The sequence below is a fragment of the Pollicipes pollicipes genome, unplaced genomic scaffold, assembly GCF_011947565.3.
Source record: "Pollicipes pollicipes isolate AB1234 unplaced genomic scaffold, Ppol_2.1 Scaffold_4740;HRSCAF=5597_pilon_pilon_pilon, whole genome shotgun sequence".
NCBI classification, from domain to species: domain Eukaryota; kingdom Metazoa; phylum Arthropoda; class Thecostraca; order Pollicipedomorpha; family Pollicipedidae; genus Pollicipes; species Pollicipes pollicipes.
The window spans coordinates 16,028,644-16,053,424 of record NW_023596545.1 but is presented as its reverse complement, the minus strand read 5'-3'; the positions used below and the strand labels follow the sequence as shown (position 1 = coordinate 16,053,424).

General features: G+C 58.1%; 1 protein-coding gene across 1 annotated transcript; it reads right to left on the bottom strand.

Annotated features, from left to right (window-relative positions):
* Window positions 1-481: 481 nt before the first annotated feature.
* On the bottom strand, window positions 482-22,836 carry LOC119097982 (ankyrin repeat and IBR domain-containing protein 1). The gene is made up of 23 exons (XM_037220917.1): window positions 22,801-22,836; window positions 21,321-21,493; window positions 18,584-18,705; window positions 17,108-17,216; window positions 15,520-15,621; window positions 14,919-15,098; window positions 13,614-13,818; window positions 12,346-12,533; window positions 11,514-11,747; window positions 10,906-11,087; window positions 9,921-10,140; window positions 9,578-9,712; window positions 8,409-8,571; window positions 7,526-7,671; window positions 7,096-7,203; window positions 6,379-6,492; window positions 4,852-4,974; window positions 4,066-4,228; window positions 3,674-3,791; window positions 3,130-3,169; window positions 2,633-2,747; window positions 1,797-2,139; window positions 482-1,619 (listed from the first exon to the last, which is right to left on the bottom strand). Exons 2-23 carry the CDS (start codon window positions 21,384-21,386, stop codon window positions 1,349-1,351), a joined length of 3,447 nt encoding a protein of 1,148 aa, XP_037076812.1. The 5' UTR covers window positions 21,387-21,493; window positions 22,801-22,836; the 3' UTR covers window positions 482-1,348.
* Window positions 22,837-24,781: the final 1,945 nt, after the last annotated feature.

Genomic DNA, 24,781 nt, shown 5'->3' with positions numbered 1-24,781 from the left:
CGGGCGGCGCCGGCTCGTGCACACCCGGCCAGTTGTTTCGTCACCCGGTTCACCCGCACGCCAACTCCGACATGAACAGAGCACTGGGACGGCCCCAAACAGGCCGGCTGACGCGCACAGGCGGCGCGGCCATCGCGCGTGGCGTCCACCCACTGATGGGCCGCATCCCGACCCGACCGCCGCTGCAGGGCTGCGCGGCCCGCGGACAAAGGGCAGCCACACACGGACCACCTGCCTGCCCCGGCCCGACCACCCGCCTGCCCTGGCCCGACCACCCCGCCCGCCCCGGCCCGACCACCCGCCTGCCCCGCCCCGGCCACCCGCCTGCCCTGCCCCGGCCACCCGCCTGCCCCGGCCCGACCACCCGCCTGCCCCGACCTGACAACCTGCCTGCCCCGGCCCGACCACCCGCCTGCCCCGCCCCGGGTCACTCGCCTGCCCCGCCCCGGGTCACTCGCCTGCCCGCCCCGGCCATCGGCCTGCCCAGCTACGGCTACACGTAGAAAAATAGAGACGTCGTCGCCTGACGAGGACCGCAAGACCGGAACGGCACACACGCCACCCTGGATACTCGGGGGAGGTGGGTACAGATGACACCGCTGCCGGGCACAACAGGCGGCCAAGCCCGCCACGGCCAGATACGAAACTAGGAATACCGCGCAACGCATATCACGGGCAAGCCAACGGTTGCAAATAAACCTGCTGTACTTGGGATTTGATGCAGTGTACAGCGCTTGCACCCGGCGCAAGCAAATCGAATCGCATTACTGCGATGCTGCTAATAACTACTTATCACCGAGCTAAGCTGATCGTAACCCAACTTTGGTATCCACTGCAACACGCGTAAATGATTCCAATAGCAAACAAACCACATAAATGGCAAATGCAAATGCCAAATGCCAGTGACAATGTCAATGAAACTTGCTGCTTGAAACGGCAGCAACAAAGATATGCGCATCTTGGATACGAACGGCAAAAGCGTGTTGCAATATCACACAATAGGAAGCAAACTAGGTGCAAAACAGCCTGTAACATTGATTACTGGAACGCGTATCGCATTGTAGAGTTATTAAAATAATGATCACCGCAAATGATTGTTGAACAAACTGACCCCAGCAGCCTGGAGCTGATTGAACGTAATCCGTGCGCTTGCCTACTCGGCTGGTGGCATAGACTGACTCTCTCGGCAGGACACGCTGGTACAAAACAGCAACCCTGACAGTTCCGTGTCGTCCAGCTGCCTAATGGCTGATGTGCGTTGGAGGGACAATGCCGAACGAGTACCCTGCGCCGAGTGGAAGGAGGAGGCGGCCGGCACCTAACCGAGCCCAGTGAGCGACGCTCACGCCTACACGGCCGCCTTCCGGTCGCGCAGTCGCTCGCGCTTGGATCGCTTCCGACGACACTTGGGCGACTTCTCGAGAAAGAGCGCCTCGTGGAAGTCGTCCGAGCTGAGGGTGCTTTCCTCCACGTGCAGCACGCACGAGAGCTGCGCCTCCGACGGCGACACCGGAAACTGGAACACGTCGCGTCGCTTCTCGGCGTCCGACGCCGACTTGCTGGCGCGCAGCTGGAGGTGCGGCGGCGGCGAGCTCACCGGCGCCAGGTGCAGGCTCAGGCTCGAGCAGCGCGCCGCGCCGCGGCCCGCCGACGGCGGCGGCGCGTCGGCCTCCTCCGCTGGCGGCGGCGGTGCCGCCTCGCCGGCCACGCTGAGCGCGCGGCCGCGCGGCGTGCCGGGCGCCGGCGGCGCCAGGCCCGGGCTGCGGCAGTCGCGGCCGGCCGCCGCCGCCGCCGCTGCCGCCGCCGCCGCCTCCGGACTCCTGCTGATGGAGACGCCGCTGATGTAGAGTGTCGGCGAGCGCGGGATGCCTGTCTCGCTCTCGCAGTCGGCCGAGCTCTCCGTCTCCAGCGCCGGCCGCTGGACGACGATGTGCATGCGGCCGCGCACGTCCGAGGCCGAGCTGGCCGACTCGTCGTCTGCCAGGTGGCCGGACAGGCGGCTGCTGATGTGCCGAGGTGGTGGCACCGCCACCGCCACCGCCGCCGTCGCCGTCGCCGTCGCCGCCGCCGGTCGCCCGTCCAGGATCGCCGAGACCTCGCGGTCGGCAGAGTCGGTGGTCGGGCCGGACCGCTCGTCACCTGTCACGTGTGCACCGGCGCTCACAAGCCATCGCCAGACACCGGTCCCCGCCGCCCACTGCACCCGACATTCAGGCCAGCCGGCTCACGCACATCCACGTGGCGGCCACTACCTGCCCGCCACAGGCTTAAAACAGGGGCATCGTGGGCAAAAACATCCTGAGAGGCAAACCCGTGCGGGTGTCACGCCCAGCATCCCTGGTATACGACAGTCCTTTAAATTACGAATCACATACATTTTCCAGCAATATATGACACTTTCACAGCGGCCGCCCTCAACGTTCTTTACTCGCAATACACGGCCTGACCTGAAAATTGTGAATCCATTCTCTTTAAGGCAGTCTGCAACCCGCCACCTCATGCAAACACTGCAGTCGAGAGATGTCTTCTTGAGCCATTCCATCCCGTCGCGATCAGACAATTAACCAGACGGCCGCCGTGCTCCATAACACTGTCGCCGTGCTCCAGAACACCGCTCGCCGGCGCCACTCACCGGACTGGTCGGAGGAGAGCAGCAGGGGCTCGGCCGGCGGCTGCTGGCGGTGCAGCTCCCCCAGCGACTGGCAGCGGCGCAGCGCGCGGCCGCCGACCTCGCCTAGCCGGTCGGGCTGGCTGCGCACGGGCCGCAGCGAGCCACGCCGCACCGCCGGCTCGTCGGCCTCTCCTGTCGGGCCGGCGGCCAATCAGCGGCCGCCACACACGCACGCGCGGCAGCCGGCCAGCGCCGGCGGCATCCCTCGCACACGCCACGCCCGACAGCATACGCCCATCACGCCGCGGCTAGCTCGCGCTAGGTCTCGTGACACACGCACGCGCACACACACATCGAGGCGTATATGCAGAGCGAGTAAAACACGCTTAGCCAACTGCTGGCGACGCACAGAGAGGTGGTGACACAGTGGGCCAACAGCGCAGGCCGGCCCGGGCCGCCACTCGGCACTCACCTGGAGGCGCTTGCAGGCCGGAGACGGCCGCGGCGCCCGACTCCGCTCGCTCGCCGTCTGCCGCAGCGCTCCACGTGGCGCCGACGCTGAAAACGAGCCCGGCGTCCGTCACACATGACCCGTCCGCCGTCAGCCGCCGGGCGGGCACGGCCGGCGCCACACCAGCGCCGCCCCCACAAACACCACCGGCCGCACAACGCAGTGCATCAGCCCTGCGCGGCCAGGCGGGCCTCACGCCGGCGCTGAAGACGAGCCCGGCGTCCGCCACGGATGACCCGTCCGCCGTCACCCGCCGAGCGGGCACGGCCGGCGCCACCGGCGCCGCCCCCACAAACACCAACGACCACACAGGCGGGCCTCACGCCGCCCCCGAATACTGCTCTGGCCAGTCGGTGGCTGACTGGCATTGAAAACAAGCAAACGCGAGTGAATGTTTCGCATGAATAACTGCGGCAGACGTTCTTGTCACTCATAGTGTTCCGCGCCGCGCCCCATGCGGCTCTGCGCTCCCGGCGGCGGCCGAGCCGAGTCCCGGCGGTCGGCGGCGGCGAGAGCGGCCGCCGGGTGCGAGCCAGCGCCGTCCGCCGCACCTCTGACCCAAGCCGCGCTGCTTGGCTAGGTTCTGCTCCTCCAGCTGCTGCAGCCGTGACATCTCCAGAGCGATGCGCAGCTCCATGTTGTAGCCGCCAGTCAGGGCGCCGCCCTGGTCTGGCGGCGCGGCGGCGGGAGGCGCCATCAGACGGACGCCACGCGCGCCACATGTCATTACCAACTCACAACGCGTTCCGAACAGACAAGCGCTGACCGCTACACAAAACCATGGGCGAGAAGTGCTGCGCCAAAGCGGGCCAGGACTTTGCTCGGCACCTTGCCCGGCACAAAGGCTACGTACAAACATGACGCAGGTAAACGCGACGAACAGTCTCTGACGTACACAGCGTTGGGGTTAGCGAAGCCAAGAGCCGCCAGGCGGCGCACCCACCCATCAGGTCTCCCAGCATGTCCATGCGGGAGCACTTCAGCGAGCAGTAGTCGTGTGTGGCGCCGGTGCGCGGGTTCCTCGCGCGCGGCCGGGCGCAGCCCTGGCGGCGACACTGCGACAGCAGCCGGGCGGCCAGCGCCGTCAGCGAGTCGTCCTCATCATCCTGCGCCGGGCGACGGGCGGCCGGTCAGCGCTGATGCCGCGCCCAGGCCCGCGTGGGGCGGACAGACAGACGCCCAGGCCCGCATGAGGCGGACACAGACCAACGCCCCGGCCCGCGTGGGGCGGACACAGACCAACGCCCCGGCCCGCGTGGGGCGGACACAGACCAACGCCCCGGCACGCGTGGGGCGAACACAGACCACCGCCCCGACACGCGTGGAGCGGACACAGACCAACGCCTAGGCCCGCGTGGGGCGGACACAGACAGACGCCCAGGCCCGCGTGGGGCGGACACAGACAGACGCCTCAGGCCAGCGTGGGGTGGACACGCCGACCTAGGCAATGACTCGGCACTCTGGCCCATGCCAGCAAGTCCACCCCATTAAGCCGCCTCCTTAGTCGAACCTATTCGCGGAACTCTACATTTCCCCGTCCCTGCCCCTGACCGCCACAGTGGAAGGCGTTGGCCGCTGCCTGGCCAGCCCGTCCCCGCCCCTGCCCACTACCATGGAAGGCGTTGGCCGCTGCCTGGCCGGCCCGTCCCTGCCCCTGACCGCCTCAGTGGAAGGCATTGGTCGCCGCCTCGCCAGCGGGCGCAGGCGCGCGGCTGGGCGGCGCCCTTACCTCGTCGTCCTCCCAGTCAACGTCGGGCCAGTCGTACATGGCCGAGAGGTTAGCCTGCACGTCCCTGGACCAGGAGGCGGCCGGGTCCAACTCCGAAAGTGTCGCCACCACGTGGGCCGGCAGCTGCGCAGACGGACACACGCCGTAAGTCCCAGCGGCTACACCTGCCGCTTCCTCTTTGACAGACACGCCAACCAAACCTAGCCCAGCACTCTCGTAAGTGATAAAGTTCATTCACTGCCTCAGTGATCTCCTTTCAATGCCATCATAACTCTATCTTACTTAAATTGCTTCTGATCGATAAGAAAAAAAGATGAAAACCGCCCACATCGAAAACATACTAGAAAGCATAACTTGAAACAACACAAAACCCCGCAACACAAGATCGGAGTTTGCTGACACTCAGGTTTTGTTTCATACAACAAAACAAAACTGCATCCTAGGACAAATAACGCTTCACCATCAGACCAGACGGGAGTTTGCTAACACTAAGACCTTGTTTCACGATCCCGGATAATCACACAGCCCTCCCTCTCCCCCCCCCCCCCCCCCGACCAAGCGACAGATGGCGCTCAGCGGCCACAACACCCCGCCTGCCACTCTATAGAGCCCCACACCCTCAACCAGCGGCCACCATACCCGCCTGCCGCTCTACAGAGCCCACATCATCAACCAGTGGCCACCACACCCCGCCTGCCACTCCCTGCCGCTCTACAGAGCCCACATCACCAACCAGTGGCCACCACACCCCGCCTGCCACTCCCTGCCACTCTACAGAGCCCACATCCTCAACCAGTGGCCACCACACCCCACCTGCCACTCCCTCCTGCCAGTCTGCAGAGCCCCACAGCCTCAACCAGTGGTCACCATACTCCGCCTGCCGCTCTACAGAGCCCCACAGCCTCAACCAGTGCTCACCATACCCCGCCTGCCGCTCTACAGAGCCCACAGCCTCAACCAGTGGTCACCATACTCCGCCTGCCGCTCTACAGAGCCCACAGCCTCAACCAGTGCTCACCATACCCCGCCTGCCGCTCTACAGAGCCCACAGCCTCAACCAGTGGCCACCACACCCCGCCTGCCACTCCCTGCCACTCTACAGAGCCCACATCCTCAACCAGTGGCCACCACACCCCACCTGCCACTCCCTCCTGCCAGTCTGCAGAGCCCCACAGCCTCAACCAGTGCTCACCATACCCCGCCTGCCACTCTACAGAGCCCACAGCCTCAACCAGTGGTCACCATACCCCGCCTGCCGCTCTACAGAGACCTACAGCCTCACCCACGATGACTTGCCTCACATCCCAGCACGTGACCCGCACATCATGAGGCCGCCATCTGAGCTCATCATCTGACCGCCTCCAGAGGCGGAGGAAGGTCAGATCATGAGCTCAGCTGAGTCCAGCGTAGCCCGCCCTCCGGACTGCTGCCTGCGCCCTGCCCCGCTCTGTGGCCTGACACTTGCGACCCGGCCACAGACCTGAGCTCCGGCCCGTGACCTGACGCGCTCCGGGACCGGCGACCCACCTGGCTGGCGCTGCTGTAGCTGACGGGCAGGTGGCGGCCCCAGCGGGTACGCAGCCCCGGCGGCGTCTCCGGCGGCACCAGACCCCGCTCACACGCCTGCATGAACTCGTCCCTCTGCGGTCACAGCGGGACGCGTCACCAGACCCCGCTCACACGCCTGCATGAACTCGTCCCTCTGCGGCCACAGCGGGGCGCGTCACCACCCCGCTCACACGCCTGCATGAACTCCCTCTGCGGCCACAGCGGGCGCGTCACCAGACCCCGCTCACATGCCTGTATGAACTCGTCCCTCCGCGGCCACAGCAGGGCGCATCACCACCGGCACGGCTGCACAGCCCGGCCGCCTCACGAGCCGTGCTGCTGTCACCGGCCGGGCAGCTCGGCGTTGCGCGGCCCCAGCCGGGCGCCCGGCAGCGCCGTATGGCCTGCGTGCACCCGGTGCGCTGCGGTCACAAAGTCGGCGGCACGTCGCCACCAGAGACAGCTGGCCCGCGTCCGCAGTGCCGGTCTGGTCCGGCGGCGGCAGGCCTCCTGAAGGCGGACCAGACCGCCAGACCATCGATACGAGAGGCAGGCCAACAGACGGGCCGACACCGGCCCACGTCCTCCGCACGGACATACCCAGCGAAGCCCGAGCACGAGAGCTGGCCGGGTGGGCCGGGACACGTCGGCTGCAGGCGGCCACCAGTCTGCCCCTCCACAGCGCCAGACACGTACCTTGCGTTTGACTAGCTGGGTGGTGGCCACGATAGTGGGCATAGGCGTTTTGAGGTAGGGTAGCGCCGCCATGGTGGCCAGACTTTCGGTGGCCTGCTCTAGTTCCGACTGCAGGTCAACAGTGCTTAAAGTCAGTCAACAGTGCTTAAAACGCAGAAGACAATATAAACGCCGGCGCCACTCCTTTCGCACAATAGCTGCATCGATCTGCGGCTGTTGCCTGCATACGCTTTCGCTTTCCGAAACCTGTTACCCTTTCGTGTAGGTATGATCACGTTTTTGCGGACAACTCGCCATTTCTTGCACAATGCCTCCTAGCTTGCTTCTTTATTGAAGGTTACCATGACTGGCGTTTCAGTGCGCAACGAACAGGCTTTCCCGAGGATCCTTCCCCAAAAATGGCACCCGGGCAACAGGGCTTCATACCGACCTGCATGAACTCGAAGATGTTCTTGCTGTAGCTGTTGGTGTCGTCCATGAAGTAGGCGAAGACGTATGACCCAGAGAGCAGCAGACGCGCCTTCAGCAGCTCGCGCAGGCTCTGGTCGACGAAGCGCAGCGCCTCGAGCTCGATGCCTGGTGGCGGAGCGTCCAGACAGTGAGCGTGAGTCGGCGCCGCGCCGCCGGCAGCCAGCAGCGGCGGAGCGTCCAGACAGAGGGCGTGAGTCGGCGCCGCGCCGCCGGCAGCCAGCAGCGGCGGAGCGTCCAGACAGTGAGCGTGAGTCGGCGCCGCGCCGCCGGCAGCCAGCAGCGGCGGAGCGGCGCGGGCGCGGCCGGCGCAAGGCAGCACCCGCCGCTCTCACGGCCTCCGCACCCGGCGGGCCGACTGCATCGCACCGCTGACTGCGTAACACTTGTAATATCTGCCAACTTCGCACCGATGACGCCGCCTGCCAGCCCCATCAGCAGGGGCTGCGACTGAGCCGAGTCGGCAGCAGACCACTCCAATGGCTGGCCACAGGTCCACGCACACCTCGATGCGAGAGGAGGCCAATGCCAACCCATCCAGGCTGATGCCATCAGTGTGTTGGATTGCGGAAATAATGCCCGTCGTACGGGAGCGGGGATATGTGAAGGTAAGAAGGGCGAGTTGAGGAAAGGCGAAAGCGACACGATTTACTGACTGTGTAACGACTTCGTCCAACAATTTCTAATTTCATTTTCAGACAAACGATTTCGTCAACTGCTCCTGCACAGCCACGAGCAAGTCCAGAACGGACGGAAGCGGGGCTCACCGCACCTCTCTGGAGAGTATGAGCAGGCTCGGGAGTGGGGACGGCTGGCGGGGCAGGAGGAGGGGAGGCGGCAGTCACCTTTCTGCGCGGCGGTGGATGAGTTGGCGAGCGTCTTCATCTTCTCGGCGGCCGAGCCCAGCAGCGGCCGCTCGGCCAGCCGGCGGTCCCGGTGTCTCCGGTATTTGTCGTACATCTGCACGAACCGCGCCAGCTCCTGCATCTGCTTGTTGCGCATCTGCGCCTGTCGGCCGGACGGGCGGGCGGCGGCCGTCAGCCCGGGGTTGGAGCGCCCATCACGGGGCCACGCCCCACCCACCCAGCGGGCGGCGGCAGGAGCATCGGACCGGCCGCCATCGGACACCCCAGCCCGCCGCGGGAGACGGGAGACGGCCAGCGCTGGTCGGGCGGCCGGCCGATGTCCGTGCGGACGACAGAGAGAGGTCAGCGGTGAGGCTAGCCCCGGGTCAGCGGTGAGGCAGGTTCCGGGTCAGCGGTGAGGCAGGGCCCGGGTCAGCAGTGGGACAGGCCCCGGATCAGCAGTGAGGCAGGTCCCGGGTCCGCAGTGAGGCAGATCCGGGTCAGCGGTGAGGCAGGCCCCGGGTCAGCAGTGAGGCGTGTCCCGGGTCAGCAGTGAGGCATGTCCCGGGTCAGCAATGAGGCAGGCCCCGGGTCAGCGGTGACAAGCCCCGGGCCGGCAGACCGCCCGCTGTATGGGGGCCGCCGTATCCGACTCGAACAGGCGCCCTATGTGTGATCCATGAATACGTCACACACGGGCCCAGCCTGACATGGCTAGTGAGCACACCCGCCCCATGGAAGACAACGCGCGCGGATCACTGGTACGTGGAAACGTACAATGCACTTTGCAGCTTACGGAAGGCATACGCGATAAAAGACAAAACATTTCCCTGCAGCGCCATCGTGATGTATGCAATACGGAGAAATCAGCCCCCCCCCCCCCAAAAAAAAGACCCGTTACCCTTTGGCCTGTACAGGAACGCCAGAAATGTAAAGCGTGTCTTGCGCACTTTACAAGCCCAGATCGTAAGAGACAAGACCGCACAACACAGCGCGAGGCAACACAACACAACACAAGAAAAGATCAGAAGAGACAAGACACGCAAGACAATAACAGACAACACAAGCCGCGCAAGACAAGACAAAACCAGCTGCACAAGATAAGCCAAGCCAGCGGCGGGCCGCCGGCGCTGACGCCGCTGCGTCCCTCTGGCAGCAGCGCCGCTCACCTCGGCCAGCTTGACGTCGTGCCGTCCGTCCGCCTTGTTCTGAGAGTCCAGCTTGTTGCAGCGGAAGTAGCCGCCGGTCGCCGAGCTGTGCTTCTTCCAGCCCTCCAGGCACATCCAGCAAAAGTCGTGTTTGCACTGCGAGCGAGTGCACGCGCCACAGGTGTCACGACGTGTCCAAGGTCAATGGAGGGGGAGGGGCGCACAACTCCACCAAGTCATTACAGCTCGACGAGCAGCAGCTCGAGTGACAGCACATCTCAGGAAGCCGCCGGCGGATGCGCGCACACACGGTCGCACAGCGCACGGGCCAGCGGCCGACCGTAGCACAGAGCCGAGCGCTCACCTTGGAGCAGCGCATGTGGTTACAGCCCTCGTTCTTCTGTATCGGGCTGCGGCAGTTGGGGCAGGGCTTGGAATTGGTGACGAGCCAGAGGGCGTTGGCGGCGTCCTCAGTGTCGGCCCAGGTGGCTCGCAACTGGTCCGGCCGCACCTCCGCCACCTTCTGCTGCCACTCGGCCCAGCGGCCACAGCCGACCGGCGCGTGCGGCTCGCCCAGACACTCCCTGCCACAGCAGCCACGGTCAGTACACACTCCCTGCCACAGCACCCATGGTCAGCACAGACACTCCCTGCCACAGCAGCCATGGTCAGCACAGACACTCCCTGCCACAGCAGCCATGGTCAGCACGGACACTCCCTGCCACAGCGGCCACGGTCAGCACAGACACTCCCTGCCACAGAGGCCACGGTCAGCACAGACACTCCCTACAACAGCAGCCATGGTCAGTAGACACTCCCTGCCACAGCAGCCATGGTCAGCACAGACACTCCCTGCCACAGCGGTCATGGTCAGCACAGACATTCTCTGCCACGGTGGTCACGGTCAGCACAGACACTGCCGACCACAGCGGTCACGGTCAGCACAGACACTCCCTGCCACTCTCCACGCTCGCCGTCATCACAGGCAGCGGAAGAGACCGCCCCTGACACATCTCGCCACAGACAGCAGCCCCCCCCCCCCCCCCCGTTCGCTCACCCGCAAGGCAGGTAGCTCCCTCGAACATCTTAGTGCCGCCAGCAAAGACCTTGCTGCTGAGTCTGTCCGCTGGTACGAATATGCCCATAATGCTCCGCTCATCAGCAGAGGAGAAAAGAGCCCTGCTTTTCTCGCCAGCAGAACACGGGCCTTCCACTCTCAACACAAACAGAAGCGTCTTCACTGTTTTCCCTGCCGAACGGTAAGTTTCCCCTGCCGATGTCCCTTGCGAACATCTCCCCGGACACACGCATCCCCGAAGCCCAACAGCCGCCGAGGCCGCGCGCCTCACCAGCAGAAGAAGTGTCCAGCGCCGCAGTCGACGGCGTGGCTGATGGTGGGCGGCGGAGGGCCGGGCGGCACCAGCTGCGGCGCCGGCCGCGCGCGCGCCCGCTCCGCCTCCGGGAAGCTGACGGCGCGGCCGCAGCCGGCCACCGGACACCACTGGATCGTGCGGTTCGTTTCCACGAACGCCTGCCGGCGCCGGCGCGGCGTCACGCGCGCTGCGGCGGCGGAGGAGCGCGGCCGGCACAGGGCGGGAGCGCTCACTCCGCTCCGGTTACAGACCGCGCCCACCGCTGCTCTATGTCTCTGGTCCGCCGCCCGTCGCCAAAACCGCACACACAGAACACAGAACGCACCTCGAGCCGCTCCTCATCCACTCCTTTCAGGCGCGAGATGGTTACAACCAACGGCCCAGCACGGCCAACAGCGATCCTTATCCAATGCATCACTAGGGCCACATAGTACCACCGTCTTCGCGCTCACGGACCCCCTCGACACGCATCGCGAGCATGCAATTCAGCGGCGCTTGCTCACTGACCGAAGCGAGCCTGACGGGGGCAGCCCGTGCCGCCCCCGTCGGGCCCGGCGGGCCGGAGTGGCGCCGCGCGGTCTCACCTTGATGTCGAACTGCAGGTAGCGGCTGGCCAGCTCTCGGCTGACCAGCTTCTCGATCAGCTCGAGCGGCACCAGGAAGTTGCACCCGTGCGCCGGGCACAGGATGTGGTGTGCGTCGCCGCCGCGGATGCGCACGCCCAGGTACGCCTCCCAGCAGCGCACGCAGAACCGGTGCTGGCACGCGGTCGACGCCTGCGTCTCAACCGGAGGGTACTCCTCGCAGCAGATGTCACACTGTCGGCGCCACCACGCACAGCTGTAGGGCTTCGATATGCATAGAGGACAATAGGGCATCACAGGCAGACGTGCCAAACTGGACTGTCACACACAGTGGAGGCCGGTCCGTGTCGGTATCATGACGGGTCTCCGCTCCGACACTCGGCGGAGACCGGTCCGTGTCGGGATCATGAGGGGTTTCCACTCCGACACGCAGCGGAGACCGGTTCGTGCCGGGATCGTGAGGGGTCTGCACTCCGACACGCATGTGGGTGGTGCTATTCTGACCCCCGAAGCACGGTCAGGGCGGTTGTATATCAAGCAGTGCTGTATCCGGTGATACGATCGGAACCGTAAAAGAGTGATCACGCCACATGGCCTCCCCCCCCCCCCCCCCTCATCAGTAACCAATGTTCATCGCAGTGAAATTACAGCATGTCCATTACAGTTCATTTCAACCTGCACTACACGGACCAATTTTACTTCATGGATTTTTCTGTCACTGAGAAACATGACCAATGTGAAACTGCATGTCTAGTTGTCTATTCACCCAAACTCCCGCCACAAACACGGGCGTAAGTCACCGCGCTGTCTCCGCGAGACGACGGCAACGCACCACAATGCGGCCGGCGTCGTGCTGGTCGGCGCAGATGAGCTTCTGGTCCAGCGGTGAGACGACAGCGCCACCGCCGCCGCCGCTGCCGCCAGCGCCGGCCGCCGCCACCGGCACCTGCACTCCGGCCGACTCGCAGCACTCCAGCCGACTGGTCATCCAGCGCTCCAGCAGCTGCGTCTTGGACCAGTCTGGCGGCGGCAGAGACAAGGCACTGCAGGCGCGACGTCCGCCCAGACTCGGGCCCACGCAAACACCCAACACTGCAGACTCGGGCTCATCCACCCACCCAGCATTGCAGACTTGGGCCCATCCACATACCCAACGCTGCAGACTTGGGCCCATAAATCCACCCAACATTGCAGACTCGGGCCCATCCACACACCCAACATTGCGGACTCGGTCTCATCTGCCCGCCCAGCATTGCAGACTCGGGGCCCATCCACATACCCAACATTGCAGACTCGGACCCATAAACCCACCCAACATTGCAGACGGGCCCATCCACCCCCCCCCCCCAACATTGCAGACTCGGGCCCATCCACCCACCCAACATTGCAGACATGGGCCCATCCACCCACCCAACATTGCAGACTCGGGCCCATCCACCCACCCAACATTGCAGACTCGGGCTCATCGACCTACCCAGCATTGCAGACTCGGGCCCATACACCCACCCAGCATTGCAGACTCGGGCCCATCCACCCACCCAACATTGCAGACTCGGGCCCATCCACCCACCCAACATTGCAGACTCGGGCTCATCGACCTACCCAGCATTGCAGACTCGGGCCCATCCACCCACCCAGCATTGCAGACTCGGGCCCACGCACACACCCAGCATTGCAGGCTTGGGCTCATCCACCCACCCAACATTGCAGACTCAGACCCATCTACCCACCCAACATTGAAGACTCGGGCCAATCCACCCACCCAGCATTACAGACTCGGGCCCATCTACCCACCTACCATCGCAGACTCGGGCCCATCCACCCACCCAACATTGCAGGCTCGGCCCACGCACCCATCCAACATTGTAAAGACAGCACGCACACACGCGTCTATTCTGTAATGTGTGGCTACGTTGGATATAGGTCTTACAACAGCCACGTCGGGCATCTAAACTGAGCTGCATGCCCACGCCAGCCGGCGCTAGAACAGACCACCACTGGCGGCCGGCAGTCCGCTGGCCGGCACCACTCCGGCGTCAGCCCTCGCAGCGTCAGCCCTGCCAGCGGCACCGACGCCGGCGGTGGCGCGCTCGGCCGTACCGTTGTCCCGCAGCAGGGCGTCAGCGATGAAGAGTGGGACATGCAGCATGTCGGCCGTCTCCACCAGCAGCTGGTCCTTGGCCTCCTGCAGGTCCTGGGCGCGCAGGCCGGCGTACAGCTCGCCGTCGTCGCCGGCATCCGCCTGGTCGGCCGGCGCCGGCGGCAGCAGGCCGTCCGCCTCGTTGATACTGTCGCTCGGGTCGGCCTGGGGCGCCGGCCGACCGGTCAGCACGCGCCAGACGGACGTCATGGGGCGCAGGCCGACCGGTCAGCACGCGCCAGACGGACGTCATCGGGCGCCGGCCGACCGGTCAGCACGCGCCAGACGGACGTCATGGGGCGCCGGCCGACCGGTCAGCACGCGCCAGACGGGCGTCATGGGGCGCTGGCCGACCGGTTAGCACGCGCCAGACGGACGTCATGGGGCGTCGGCCGACCGGCCAGCACGCACCACTGCGAATTCTGCACTGCGAATCTGCGCATCCAGCTTCCACTAAGCACAATACAACCCGTAACATGTTCCATGGGGCTCTGAAAAACTCATCATGTAGTGAAATGAAAAGAAAGACCATAATCAAAATATGGACTTTGCTGCATGGGCAATAGATATTCTCCGCGAATTTTAAGTAGAATGTTGGAGGAAGCAAAAAAAAAAAAATGGAGCGCGTGGGGGAATGGGTGGTAGGAGGCGGGAACACGTGCCATCGGACAACGGATTCTTACACCACCTTACATAGACGAGCATTTGCTTTGGGAAAGTAAATCGCGTCCTTTCAAGAATCAAAACTGCGCGTACACACAGCTTGGAAGAACGATAACAAACTAAAAAGTATCTGCTGAAATGTTCCATCTCTAAGCCTAAGTGCCCGGGTGGCAATAGATATCATTTATGCAAATCTGGGTTTCCAGGGGTTTGCAGGCCTTACAAAAACTTGGTTTACGAAATCGAGTATAAACTGTGTGAAAACATGGGTCTGCTATTGCTTTCATACAGGCATGTTGCCGAAATATCTACCCATATACATTCCCATTCTCCCGGTTTTTCTCCGTTGATTAAGGCTTTTGCTACTGTCCTACCTAAACACATACTAATCTATACCCAAGTTAGTTGTTAGATTTTAAGGGCACGTCAACTACAATGGAATCTCTCTTCTAAAGATTCACCTCTTTCTCGCAAACCCCACCAGACAACCCTAACAACAGCCTTGAAACAAGCGTGCCTCTGGTCCAAGCCGATAATTGCCTCTCGATCGCCCACCCTGGCGGCGCCACCGCCACTCCGGCGGCGCGCTGGAGGACACTCACGAAGACCATCTTGCTCTCGAGGAAGAGGGCGATGACGTGGTGAGCGTTGGCCACGGTCAGGTCGAGCGACGTCTGGCCTGCCGCGTTCTCCAGGAAGAGACACGCGCCGTGCGCCACCAGCATCTCCACACATTTCTTGAGGCCGCACGACGCGGCCAGGTGCAGGGCCGTGTTGCCATCCTGCGCACACAGGTCACCACACAGGTCACCGCACAGGTCACCACAGGTCACCGCGCGCCCACTGGCCGTCGCTCCTCGGCACGCACGCGCCTCGGCCGGCCGCGTACACTCGCGCCAGCTGTTCGGCGCTTAACGTGCAACCGACGGCCGGGACGTGTGACTCGAGATCAGCGCGCACGGCTCCTGAAGTTGGCTCTGGGAGCAATACATGTCACGAACCAACTAACCACATCATTTGAACAGCATTTCTCCGGTAAGCCAGCAGCACTGCACGTTCGGCGCTGACGACATCGTCCATTTTTTTCGTTGAACGAAATAGTGGCATAAATCCGTCGGGTATGGAGATTTCTGTGATAACTGGCAATGGAGATGGGTGCCGCAAATGCTGAGCGTATCTGGACAGTGCGCGCCCATAACGTGCCTTATCGAGGGCGTCGACATCCAGCTTCTCCTGCTGATCACCATCATCCGGCTGGGGCCCGCGCCACTGCAGCAGCATCAGCACACAGGCGGCCCGCCGCTCCTGTCGGTAAGAGGAGATATCAGGAAATTTACTAGAGCACCAGCATCAGGACAAACGTGGCTCGCCGCTCCTACCAACACCCGATATATCAGGGAATTTACTGGAGCAGCATGACAACACAGATGGTCTGCCGCTCCTGCCGATAACAGGAGGTATCAGGGAATGTAATGGAGCTGCGCAGCATCAGTACACAGGTGGAACACCACCACTTCCAACGCCAGGCGATATCAGAACAGAAGGCCATCCGCCACTGCGCCAGGTCGGAAACCCGCGCGCTTACATATCAGAACGCATCGGCGTTACATTACATTCCGATTCGTAACGTGCAATAATTTCCCTCGAGAAGCATTCGAATAACTGATTAAAAAACAGGGATATAGAACATGAGCAACAATTTCGAACAGAATTAATGATTAACTGCAAGCTCAGTGTGCCCGCAGAGGCAAGATCAAGTATACATGGCTCATTGACACCAGGTTCGGGTCCCATAGAGAGACAACTGTACCACAATACTGTCACACTCTAGTGTAACGGATCACCATACGGCCGATGTTAAGAACATTTGCAGAAATATTACAGGGTTAAGATCGGAAGGCTTACAATATTGAACATTTTGTGCGATTCAGGAGAAAATATCGGAGTTTTTCACCCTTGCACTTCAGAAAACTGTTTTCGAGGAGTCCAGTTCCCTTGGTTGTATTGAAAACCGACATATTTCCATGCTGACCTTCGCCAATGCTTCTCACTGACCCCATATCCCCCAAATCAAGAACGCAGCTGCAAATATTTGTGCCCGCTCGGAAAATATTCATCAGAATATGCACTTGGCAGCTAAGGCAATAAAATAATCGAGCATTCCCGCCCAAAACATTCCAAGCCGTAAGCCAAGCAACATACTAAGCTATACTCATCGTGCGGGTCTAAACGGCGGGTTGGCCCCACCTCAGCCGAGAGAGGGCGCTGGATTGGCCCCACCTATGCCAAGAGAGAAAGAGCGATGGATTTGCCCCACCTGTGCCGAGAGCGAGAGCGAGAGCGAGAGCGAGAGCGAGAGCGAGAGAGCGAGAGCGAGCGAGAGAGAGCGAGAGCGAGAGCGAGAGAGAGAGAGCGAGAGCGAGAGCGAGAGCGAGAGAGAGAGAGCGAGAGCGAGAGCGAGAGCGAGAGCGAGAGCGAGAGCGAGAGCGAGAGCGAGAGCGAGAGCGAGAGCGAGAGAGAGAGCGAGAGCGAGAGAGAGAGAGAGAGAGAGAGAGAGAGAGAGAGAGAGAGAGAGAGAGAGAGAGAGAGAGAGAGAGAGAGAGGAGAGAGAGAGAGAGAGAGAGAGAGAGAGAGAGAGAGAGAGAGAGAGAGAGAGAGAGAGAGAGAGAGAGAGAGAGAGAGAGAGAGAGAGAGAGAGAGAGAGAGAGAGAGAGAGAGAGAGAGAGAGAGATAGAGAGATAGAGAGAGAGAGAGAGAGAGAGAGAGAGAGAGAGAGGTGGATTGGCCCCACCTGTGCCGAGAGAGACCGATGGTGGCCACTGCGACAAGCGGAGTGCAGCGACGTCTCGTTGGAGCCGTTCCTCTTGTTGGGATTACCGCCCAGGTCGTTAAGGAACGTCCTGCAAAGATAAGAACAGCCGCAATGTGAACCGGGTGTCGGAGGAACCTTTCGCGACAGAATCCACCGCGCGGCCCCACCAGCTCGTGAGCAGCCGTGCAAAAGCAAAGGCGTGCGTGCGTGCGTGCGTGCGTGCGTGCGCGTGCGCGTGCGTGTGCGGGTGCGGGTGCGGGTGCGGGTGCGTGTGCGTGTGCGTGTGCTGTCATTAAAAGTGGATTGGGGATAACCCAGCAGATAGCATGGCTTGTTTCTTCAGGCAACCCTCCAGTTTTATATCTCAAATGACGTGGGGCTGCCGATTCAAGGACATTTCGTGACTTTTTTTGGTTTTAATAAGATCCTGCGCCACGTGCCAACAGGGGGCTCACATCCATTCATGATTGCGGCACCGCGCCACCAACCCTGGGAACTTGCTTAATGGTCTGTAGTTGTTATTTTTTTAGAGAAGGCACCTGGCACTGCTACACACCAACGATGGTTGGAAAAGTGCGCGCACATCAAGGGGACATTGTGTTTTGAATGCAGGGCATATTCTAATTGCAGGTCAACTCAAAACTCTGGGAAATAGCGCGACACGACTTAAAAGATGGCAGCCACGTGTAAAAAGGCTCCGATACAGCACAGATATACAGATACAGATCCGATACAGATATGTTTTCATTTCATTGCGACCCGCTGAACGACTTGAAGTTCATCCGAAACCTAAGTTTGCACGTCTAATGCCTGACCAGCATTGCTCCAAATCGGCCAGATGTGAGTGGGCGGCCCCAGCCTACCTCAGCAGGCGTCGGAGAGTGGGCGGCCCCAGCCTACCTCAGCAGGCGTTGGAGAGTGAGCGGCCCCAGCCTACCTCAGCAGGCGTCGGAGAGTGAGCGGCCCCAGCCTACCTCAGCAGGCGTCGGAGAGTGGGCGGCCCCAGCCTACCTCAGCAGGCGTTGGAGAGTGAGCGGCCCCAGCCTACCTCAGCAGGCGTCGGAGAGTGAGCGGCCCCAGCCTACCTCAGCAGGCGTCGGAGAGTGGGCGGCCCCAGCCTACCTCAGCAGGCGTCGGAGAGTGGGCGGCCCCAGCCTACCTCAGCAGGCGTCGGAAGAATGGGCGGCCCCAGCCTACCTCAGCGGGCGTCGGAGAGTGGGCGGCCCCAGCCTACCTCAGCAGGCGTCGGAGAGTCGGCGGCCCCAGCCTACCTCAGCAGGCGTCGGAGAGTGGGCGACCCCAGCCTACCTCAGCAGGCGTCGGAGAGTGGGCGGCCCCAGCCTAACTCAGCAGGCGTCGGAGAGTGGGCGGCCCCGCCTACCTCAGCGGGCGTCGGAGAGTGGGCGGCCCCAGCCTACCTCAGCAGGCATCGGAGAGTGAGCGGCCCCAGCCTACCTCAGTAGGTGTTTCATGTTGTGGGCGGCTGCATAATGCAGGGGGGTGTTCAGGTTGTGCGATTCTCCGTAGCTGATGTTGGGGTCCAGGCTCTTCCGGAGGTCCGGAGAGCCCTGAAATATCTGAGAAAAACCAATGCCGTTGGTAGACGACGTTCTTGGACCGGGCAGGCACGCATGCACATTTGCAAGAAGGCTGTTGGCGGTTCAGTTCTATGTCTATAACACAGAGAAATGATGTCTGTGGGGAACGTCTCTGGCTGAGGGCAATAAAAAAGAGACAAGACATGACTAAACAGAGCATGCTAACAATGGCCCTGCAGTTTGCTGTGGACACCAAGTACTGGAAATCACTGTTTCGACGTGAACACACTCAGTTCCAATGCCCTATGCTGCATATGACACAACACTCTGCCCCACGAACTCCATGCTGTGTATGACTGAGCACTCTGCCTCACTGCCCCTTAACTGTGTATGACTGAGCGCTAGGCCCCATTGCCCCTTTACTATGTATGACTCAACACCCCACCCCACTGCTCCTTCGCCACGTACAACTGAAGACTCCGCCCCACTATCCCATTACTGTATATGACTCAACACTGCCCCACTAACCACATGCTGTGTATGCCTGAACACTCGGCCTCACTACCCCTTTGCTGTGCATGACTGAACACTCAGCCTCACTGCCCTCTAACTATGTATGACTGAACACTCTGCCACACTGCCCCTATACTGCAGATGACTGAACACTCCACCCCACAACATTCTTTCACCATTCACTTCATGAATATCATTGCTGACGGTAACTACCAAGCCTTTCATCGCCCCTGTACGTGATGTGCAGACTTCTTCCGGAACAACGAGAACGATCGTCCCACAGCACCGTGATTGAACAGTTTGGTATAATAGGGACAAACGACTGCAGAACAAATGTACACGGCACTTTCGGCCGTGGATGGGGTATATTGGGCATGCACAACACATAGCACCATCAGGTGATGGGTGCCTTTCTCGCATCCGTTCATCATTGTGCTATATCATTCATGCACAGACACATTTCTCGTGGCAATGACGGCGATGGAGTTATCACATGCTTCTTCATTGGGTACTTTTCTAAAAAAAAGTGAGTCGCGGAAACTCGAAGTGGAGGCGTAACCAACCGCGTGTCAGCGCCTACCATTTCAGTGATACCATGTAGGATCTTGCAGCACCGGACAAGCTAGGTGATAGCAGTCACCTTACGAATCCCACACCGACAAAATCCACCCATGCAATGTAACGTCATCTGCCCGTGAGCTTAGAATGCAGAGGTACATAAATGTTGAGCATCTGTGCTCATAATTACAAGCAAAAAAGCTGGCAGAACTGCTGGCTTTAGGCCTGTCAGTAACCAGCAAATTTTATTGACAATTTAGATTAATTTGGAACCATTTACTTCTGTGATGCCTGTGATGACAGTAAAGATAAAACACACCAATGTCTTGGATGGACATCAGTCACAACACCCTGAACTATGTGACGAGCTGTATTGCTGGAATGCCTGATCCACCTAAGCCTAAGCCACCATATATTTATTGTTTTTTAGGCCTGTTTCAGAAATGGTGACAATGACTAATTTCTGGTTTGTTACTGGAGCACCACATGGTCACTTGGTGCTTCATAGGCAGTAGGTTTGCCTGAACTACAGAACTGATTCCATGTCTCCACACCTATATGTGATTTTGAAATCCAGCATAAACCCTGAATAATGCCACAAAACAGATGGATACATAACTTGTATATGGTTATGTGTGATGAACTGCACACAATGGCCCACACTTGTCCCTACAAGTCTACCTTTTCTCCCCAATGAATATAGTCCCATGTTGCCTGCACCACCTGACCACCAAGATCTAAACCTATTTCTGTCTATTTATTCAGCTTTTTGCACTTCAAAACTGTTGCCTCCCCACCTTAATTGAATGGGTGAATAAAATGGTGATCTTTCAATGTTGAGAAAACACACAGCCAGACTTAACAACTTCCATTCAAGACTGCCTTGAAAGCATTGCAGTACAACATTTGGAAACTGTGCTTTGTCTCACCAACAGTTTCATAGCTGAATAATCAGGGGTTGCAAGATAAAACCCTCCTAAAAAACCTAGAGCATACCTTACCCATACCTTACCCACCCCTTTCTATTACCCCCCCCCCCCCCTCTTTAAGTTCATGTGTGCTGAAATCATCCTGGTTGAGGTGTACCATATTTGCTGCTCTCAACTGTGACTTATCGTCAGCTATATCAAGCTTGTTTTAAAAGCACACTTACCTGCAGCCATGCCACTGCCATGCATATTGCCTTGGCAGCAACAAGATCAATATGATGTAATAATACCAGGTTTAAAAACCAAAAGCCAAACATGCTTCGATGTCACAGTTTGTTCCGCAACAGGAAATAGCTTTCCCTCACCAAACACCATGTCATAACCATTTGTTATGACCCTCCACCCACCATTATTAAAATTTGTGTAACATATGGATGACCAGTGCTGTAATAACATATCTTATAAAACATATCATACTCATAATATATACTACACCTTGTCAATATTGTCCACTGCCATATCAGACCACAGAAAACTTGATAATACCAAGCTGGTGAAAATTCCAAGCTTTTTTCTAACATTTCAAATGAGATAGTCACAGTTGAGGTTGGACTGAAAATGCAACCATGAAAACCATTTATGAAACATACCCACCTGCATTGCAGCAAACTCATCACCATGAAGGAGATACTTCTTAAACTTGGATGATGTGCTGCCCATCCTTGCAGTTAGTCTTCTGTTCTGTGTACTCACATCACCTCACCACTGCTCCCATGATTGAAAAGCCAAGTGCTAACAGTGTCTCCCTCATGATGTTGTAAGTACATCTGAAATGCAAAGTTGATATGGTACAGACTTCATACACAATCATCATCCAAAGTGCTTTTCAATGACAGCAAAGCACAAACTGCTGCCCAAAAATGATTATCATTAAGGAACTTGACTTCATCAATAATCATTTACAAAACTTGACTATCTCTTGGGAGGAAGAAAACATGCAGGTAAAAATCAGCAATGAAAGATAAATACATAACTGAGGGAAAGTATTACAATGCAAAAAATATATCATTGCATTATATTAATATACTTTTCATGCCCTGGCTGGTGCTGGTGAAAAAGGGTGCTGGTGCTGGTGAAACTATGGATGCAATCTACACCATAACACAAATTACCACATATAAGTTAGATAAGCAGTTAGCTCAAGTTCTTAGGCAAATATTGCACTGTACCATAAAACAGAATAAGTATCACATGACAGCAAAGGGAAAGATGTTGTAGGAGTGTCAGGCAGGACAGCATTCAGTACTTCACCACTGTGGAGCAAATTGCCAATAGAAATGCAGGGCTTCACACCTTGAAGCTGTTAGAACCACAGCTAGTTATTTCTATATGATATGGGTAAGATGCTTAAAAAGTTATATTCCAAACAAAAAGAAACCAATATCTTTATGAACCCAAGCCTGGGTCATTTATAGCATGTCTTAGTTGTTTTAGTTCATTCTACAGCATCCCATGTGGTACCAATACTGAGCTGTTCTCTATAGATTGTAGATACATACTTGAATAATCAGAAAGCATATTGTGCTCATCTTTCATGAACAACATTGCACAACTCTCACTGACAGAAGCATAACAACACAAATAATGTCAGAACAGATGCAAATAATGGTGCGAAGTATCACTATCTAGGCAATGTCTTTTTCAGTTGATCCTCCCCTGACACACAGGCTTCAACATTTAAACTAGATTCTAGCCCTCATCCATTATTAGTGCACATGCTGAGGATGGATCCACCAGTGTTACAGCTCATGCTATTGTCAAAGCCTGATCATGCATATGCTGCATACATATGCACATGCCTATGCAAAGCACATATCAAGGAAGCTTAACATCAAGTGTATTTTCTGCTAAGTCATACACGATACATCACAGAAGAGCTTGACGCATGCCCAACGTTAATAATTATGAAAATAGGTGGGTGATTTCATGGGCATACATAAACCACAATCTGCAGGTGGCAAGATACCTAGCCACCAATGTATCCGTCTGACATGAATGGTAATTCGAGGCCCAGCATCATCACGGCTCACTCGTCAGTCGCCTAACAACAGTGAAGCGACTAACTGAAACTCACTTTGTCGTTGCGTACCTACCACGCGCTCCTCCTACCCAAAACAAAGGTTGGGCACAAGTCATCAAGGTTGGTTAAACAAGGTGATGAAACAGGGTATCTCGGAGTCAAGTAAAGAAGTTAGTATGACACTAAAGGTATCCTAGATGTGTAGTGATGTGCTAGAACTATGCCTTCCATTTCAAAATTGGCAGCTTATGGATAAAATTAAAGGGTATATTCCATATGTAAGGGTATTTAAAGAAGCATAAGACTTGATGAAATAAGCTCACTTACAACTACTGATATTTTTTCAAGGGGAAAAGCTGCTCTAGAGAACATAATTTCTCTGTTTAGTGAATATCTGCTTTACAGTACGTTATTGTTAAACGCATCATCGTGCCTTGCAAAGTATTAGTTGAGAGCTAATTAATGACCGTTCTGTTTGGAAATCGTGGCTACGAACGATGAATATCAACGACTCGACAATAATGTTTGTCTTGACCTCGATCGTTACATGACCAATGGAATTACAGGATTTGAATGACGTTATAATGGCGTCGTGGATGCCTGGGTGAAGTTGAAATACTCCAGAATACCCCAGAATAGTGCGCACATCTTCATGGGTGTTCCGTTCAGAAAACAGCAAAATTTGGGTCTTGAAAATAACAGGATTTTGAACTGCACCGAATGATATTTAAACACCTATTTTAGTTTACAATTCCATATCAATTTAAACCACTCCCTGTAATGTAAATGGATGTTGCTATGCTGGATAAGCAGTCTTAAATATGCCAGACAGAAACCGTTTAACGTCGACGTTGAAAAATAATATTTTATAGATAAATTATTCGCAAGAAGCTGTCAAAGAGGTGCATGTTGCACTATCCCTTACGAAGTTTTCTCTGTAAGGGTGTTAAAAGTCACGTTGGAGTGGCATTGTCCACATTGAGGTGCAGTTCGGTGTGCCAAAGCTAAGGCTGTGTGGCTGCAACCCGACTATCGGGACATTCTGCACTGTGGCTTCCTTGGGCTAAGTTCCTAGGGCGTTGGGCTAAAGAGGGTCAGGGCCGTTTTGGGGCCTTGTTGATCACCCTTCATTTGTTACGCGTTCGCGTGCATTATTTAGCTTTCTTTCCTCAGTGTGGGATGCTTAGGCTGACTTACGATGAACGAATGATCAGTCTAGCGAGCTGCACGCGGCAGCCGTGTGACACGCGGTGCGGTCTTGTTGTGTTTGACCCACGACCCAAACTCAAATTCAACGACATAATTTTTTAGGTAAAAGTTAAACATGCTGCGACGCCCAGCATGGTTCGCTCTGCCCTTTGACCTTCCCGGCATGGATCGAACGGTCGCTGCCAACGGCAGCAGACCTTCGAAGTCAGGGGCCAAGAAGTGAGCGCACATAGACGCAGCCAAAAGAGGATGCCAAGGCCCTTTTCATGCGAGGAGTTCTCGTGCTGCCCCCCCCCCCCCCACCCACCCCCTCCCAATTTGAACTTCCCTGGATTTAGATTACCCTGCGGGTGATAGCGATTATAAGCAGCTTGAACCCCACGCTATCACGGGCGGGCTGGGAGATGACCAGGAGCGGATACTAATCGAGCTACGGAGGACGAAAAGTTGTGCTTTTGGCGACTTTAAGTCATTTTGGTGATCATTCATACTCTTCCACCTATAATCGGCATACAACGCAGCGAAAATATCACCTTCGATGCAGTGTTTGAGTGTTTTAAAGCTTGAAATAGGCGTTAGACAAGAGTGATGGGCTCAGCTGCCTGTTCCCTCAGTCGAACGCTGCATCCTCGTTATGCAAGGATGCGGCAACTCCGCTCAAACTACTCACTGAGACGCGTGGGTTCTTCGCTTTCGCTGCCCTCCGCTGTTGGTGCGGCACGTTTCCACTACGCTGGGCGCGGCCGGTGCTGACGTACCAGTGCGCGCGACTGTAGATCAGGCGGTGCCGCCAGCGGGATTTACATGATTGCGTGGCGGTATTAGC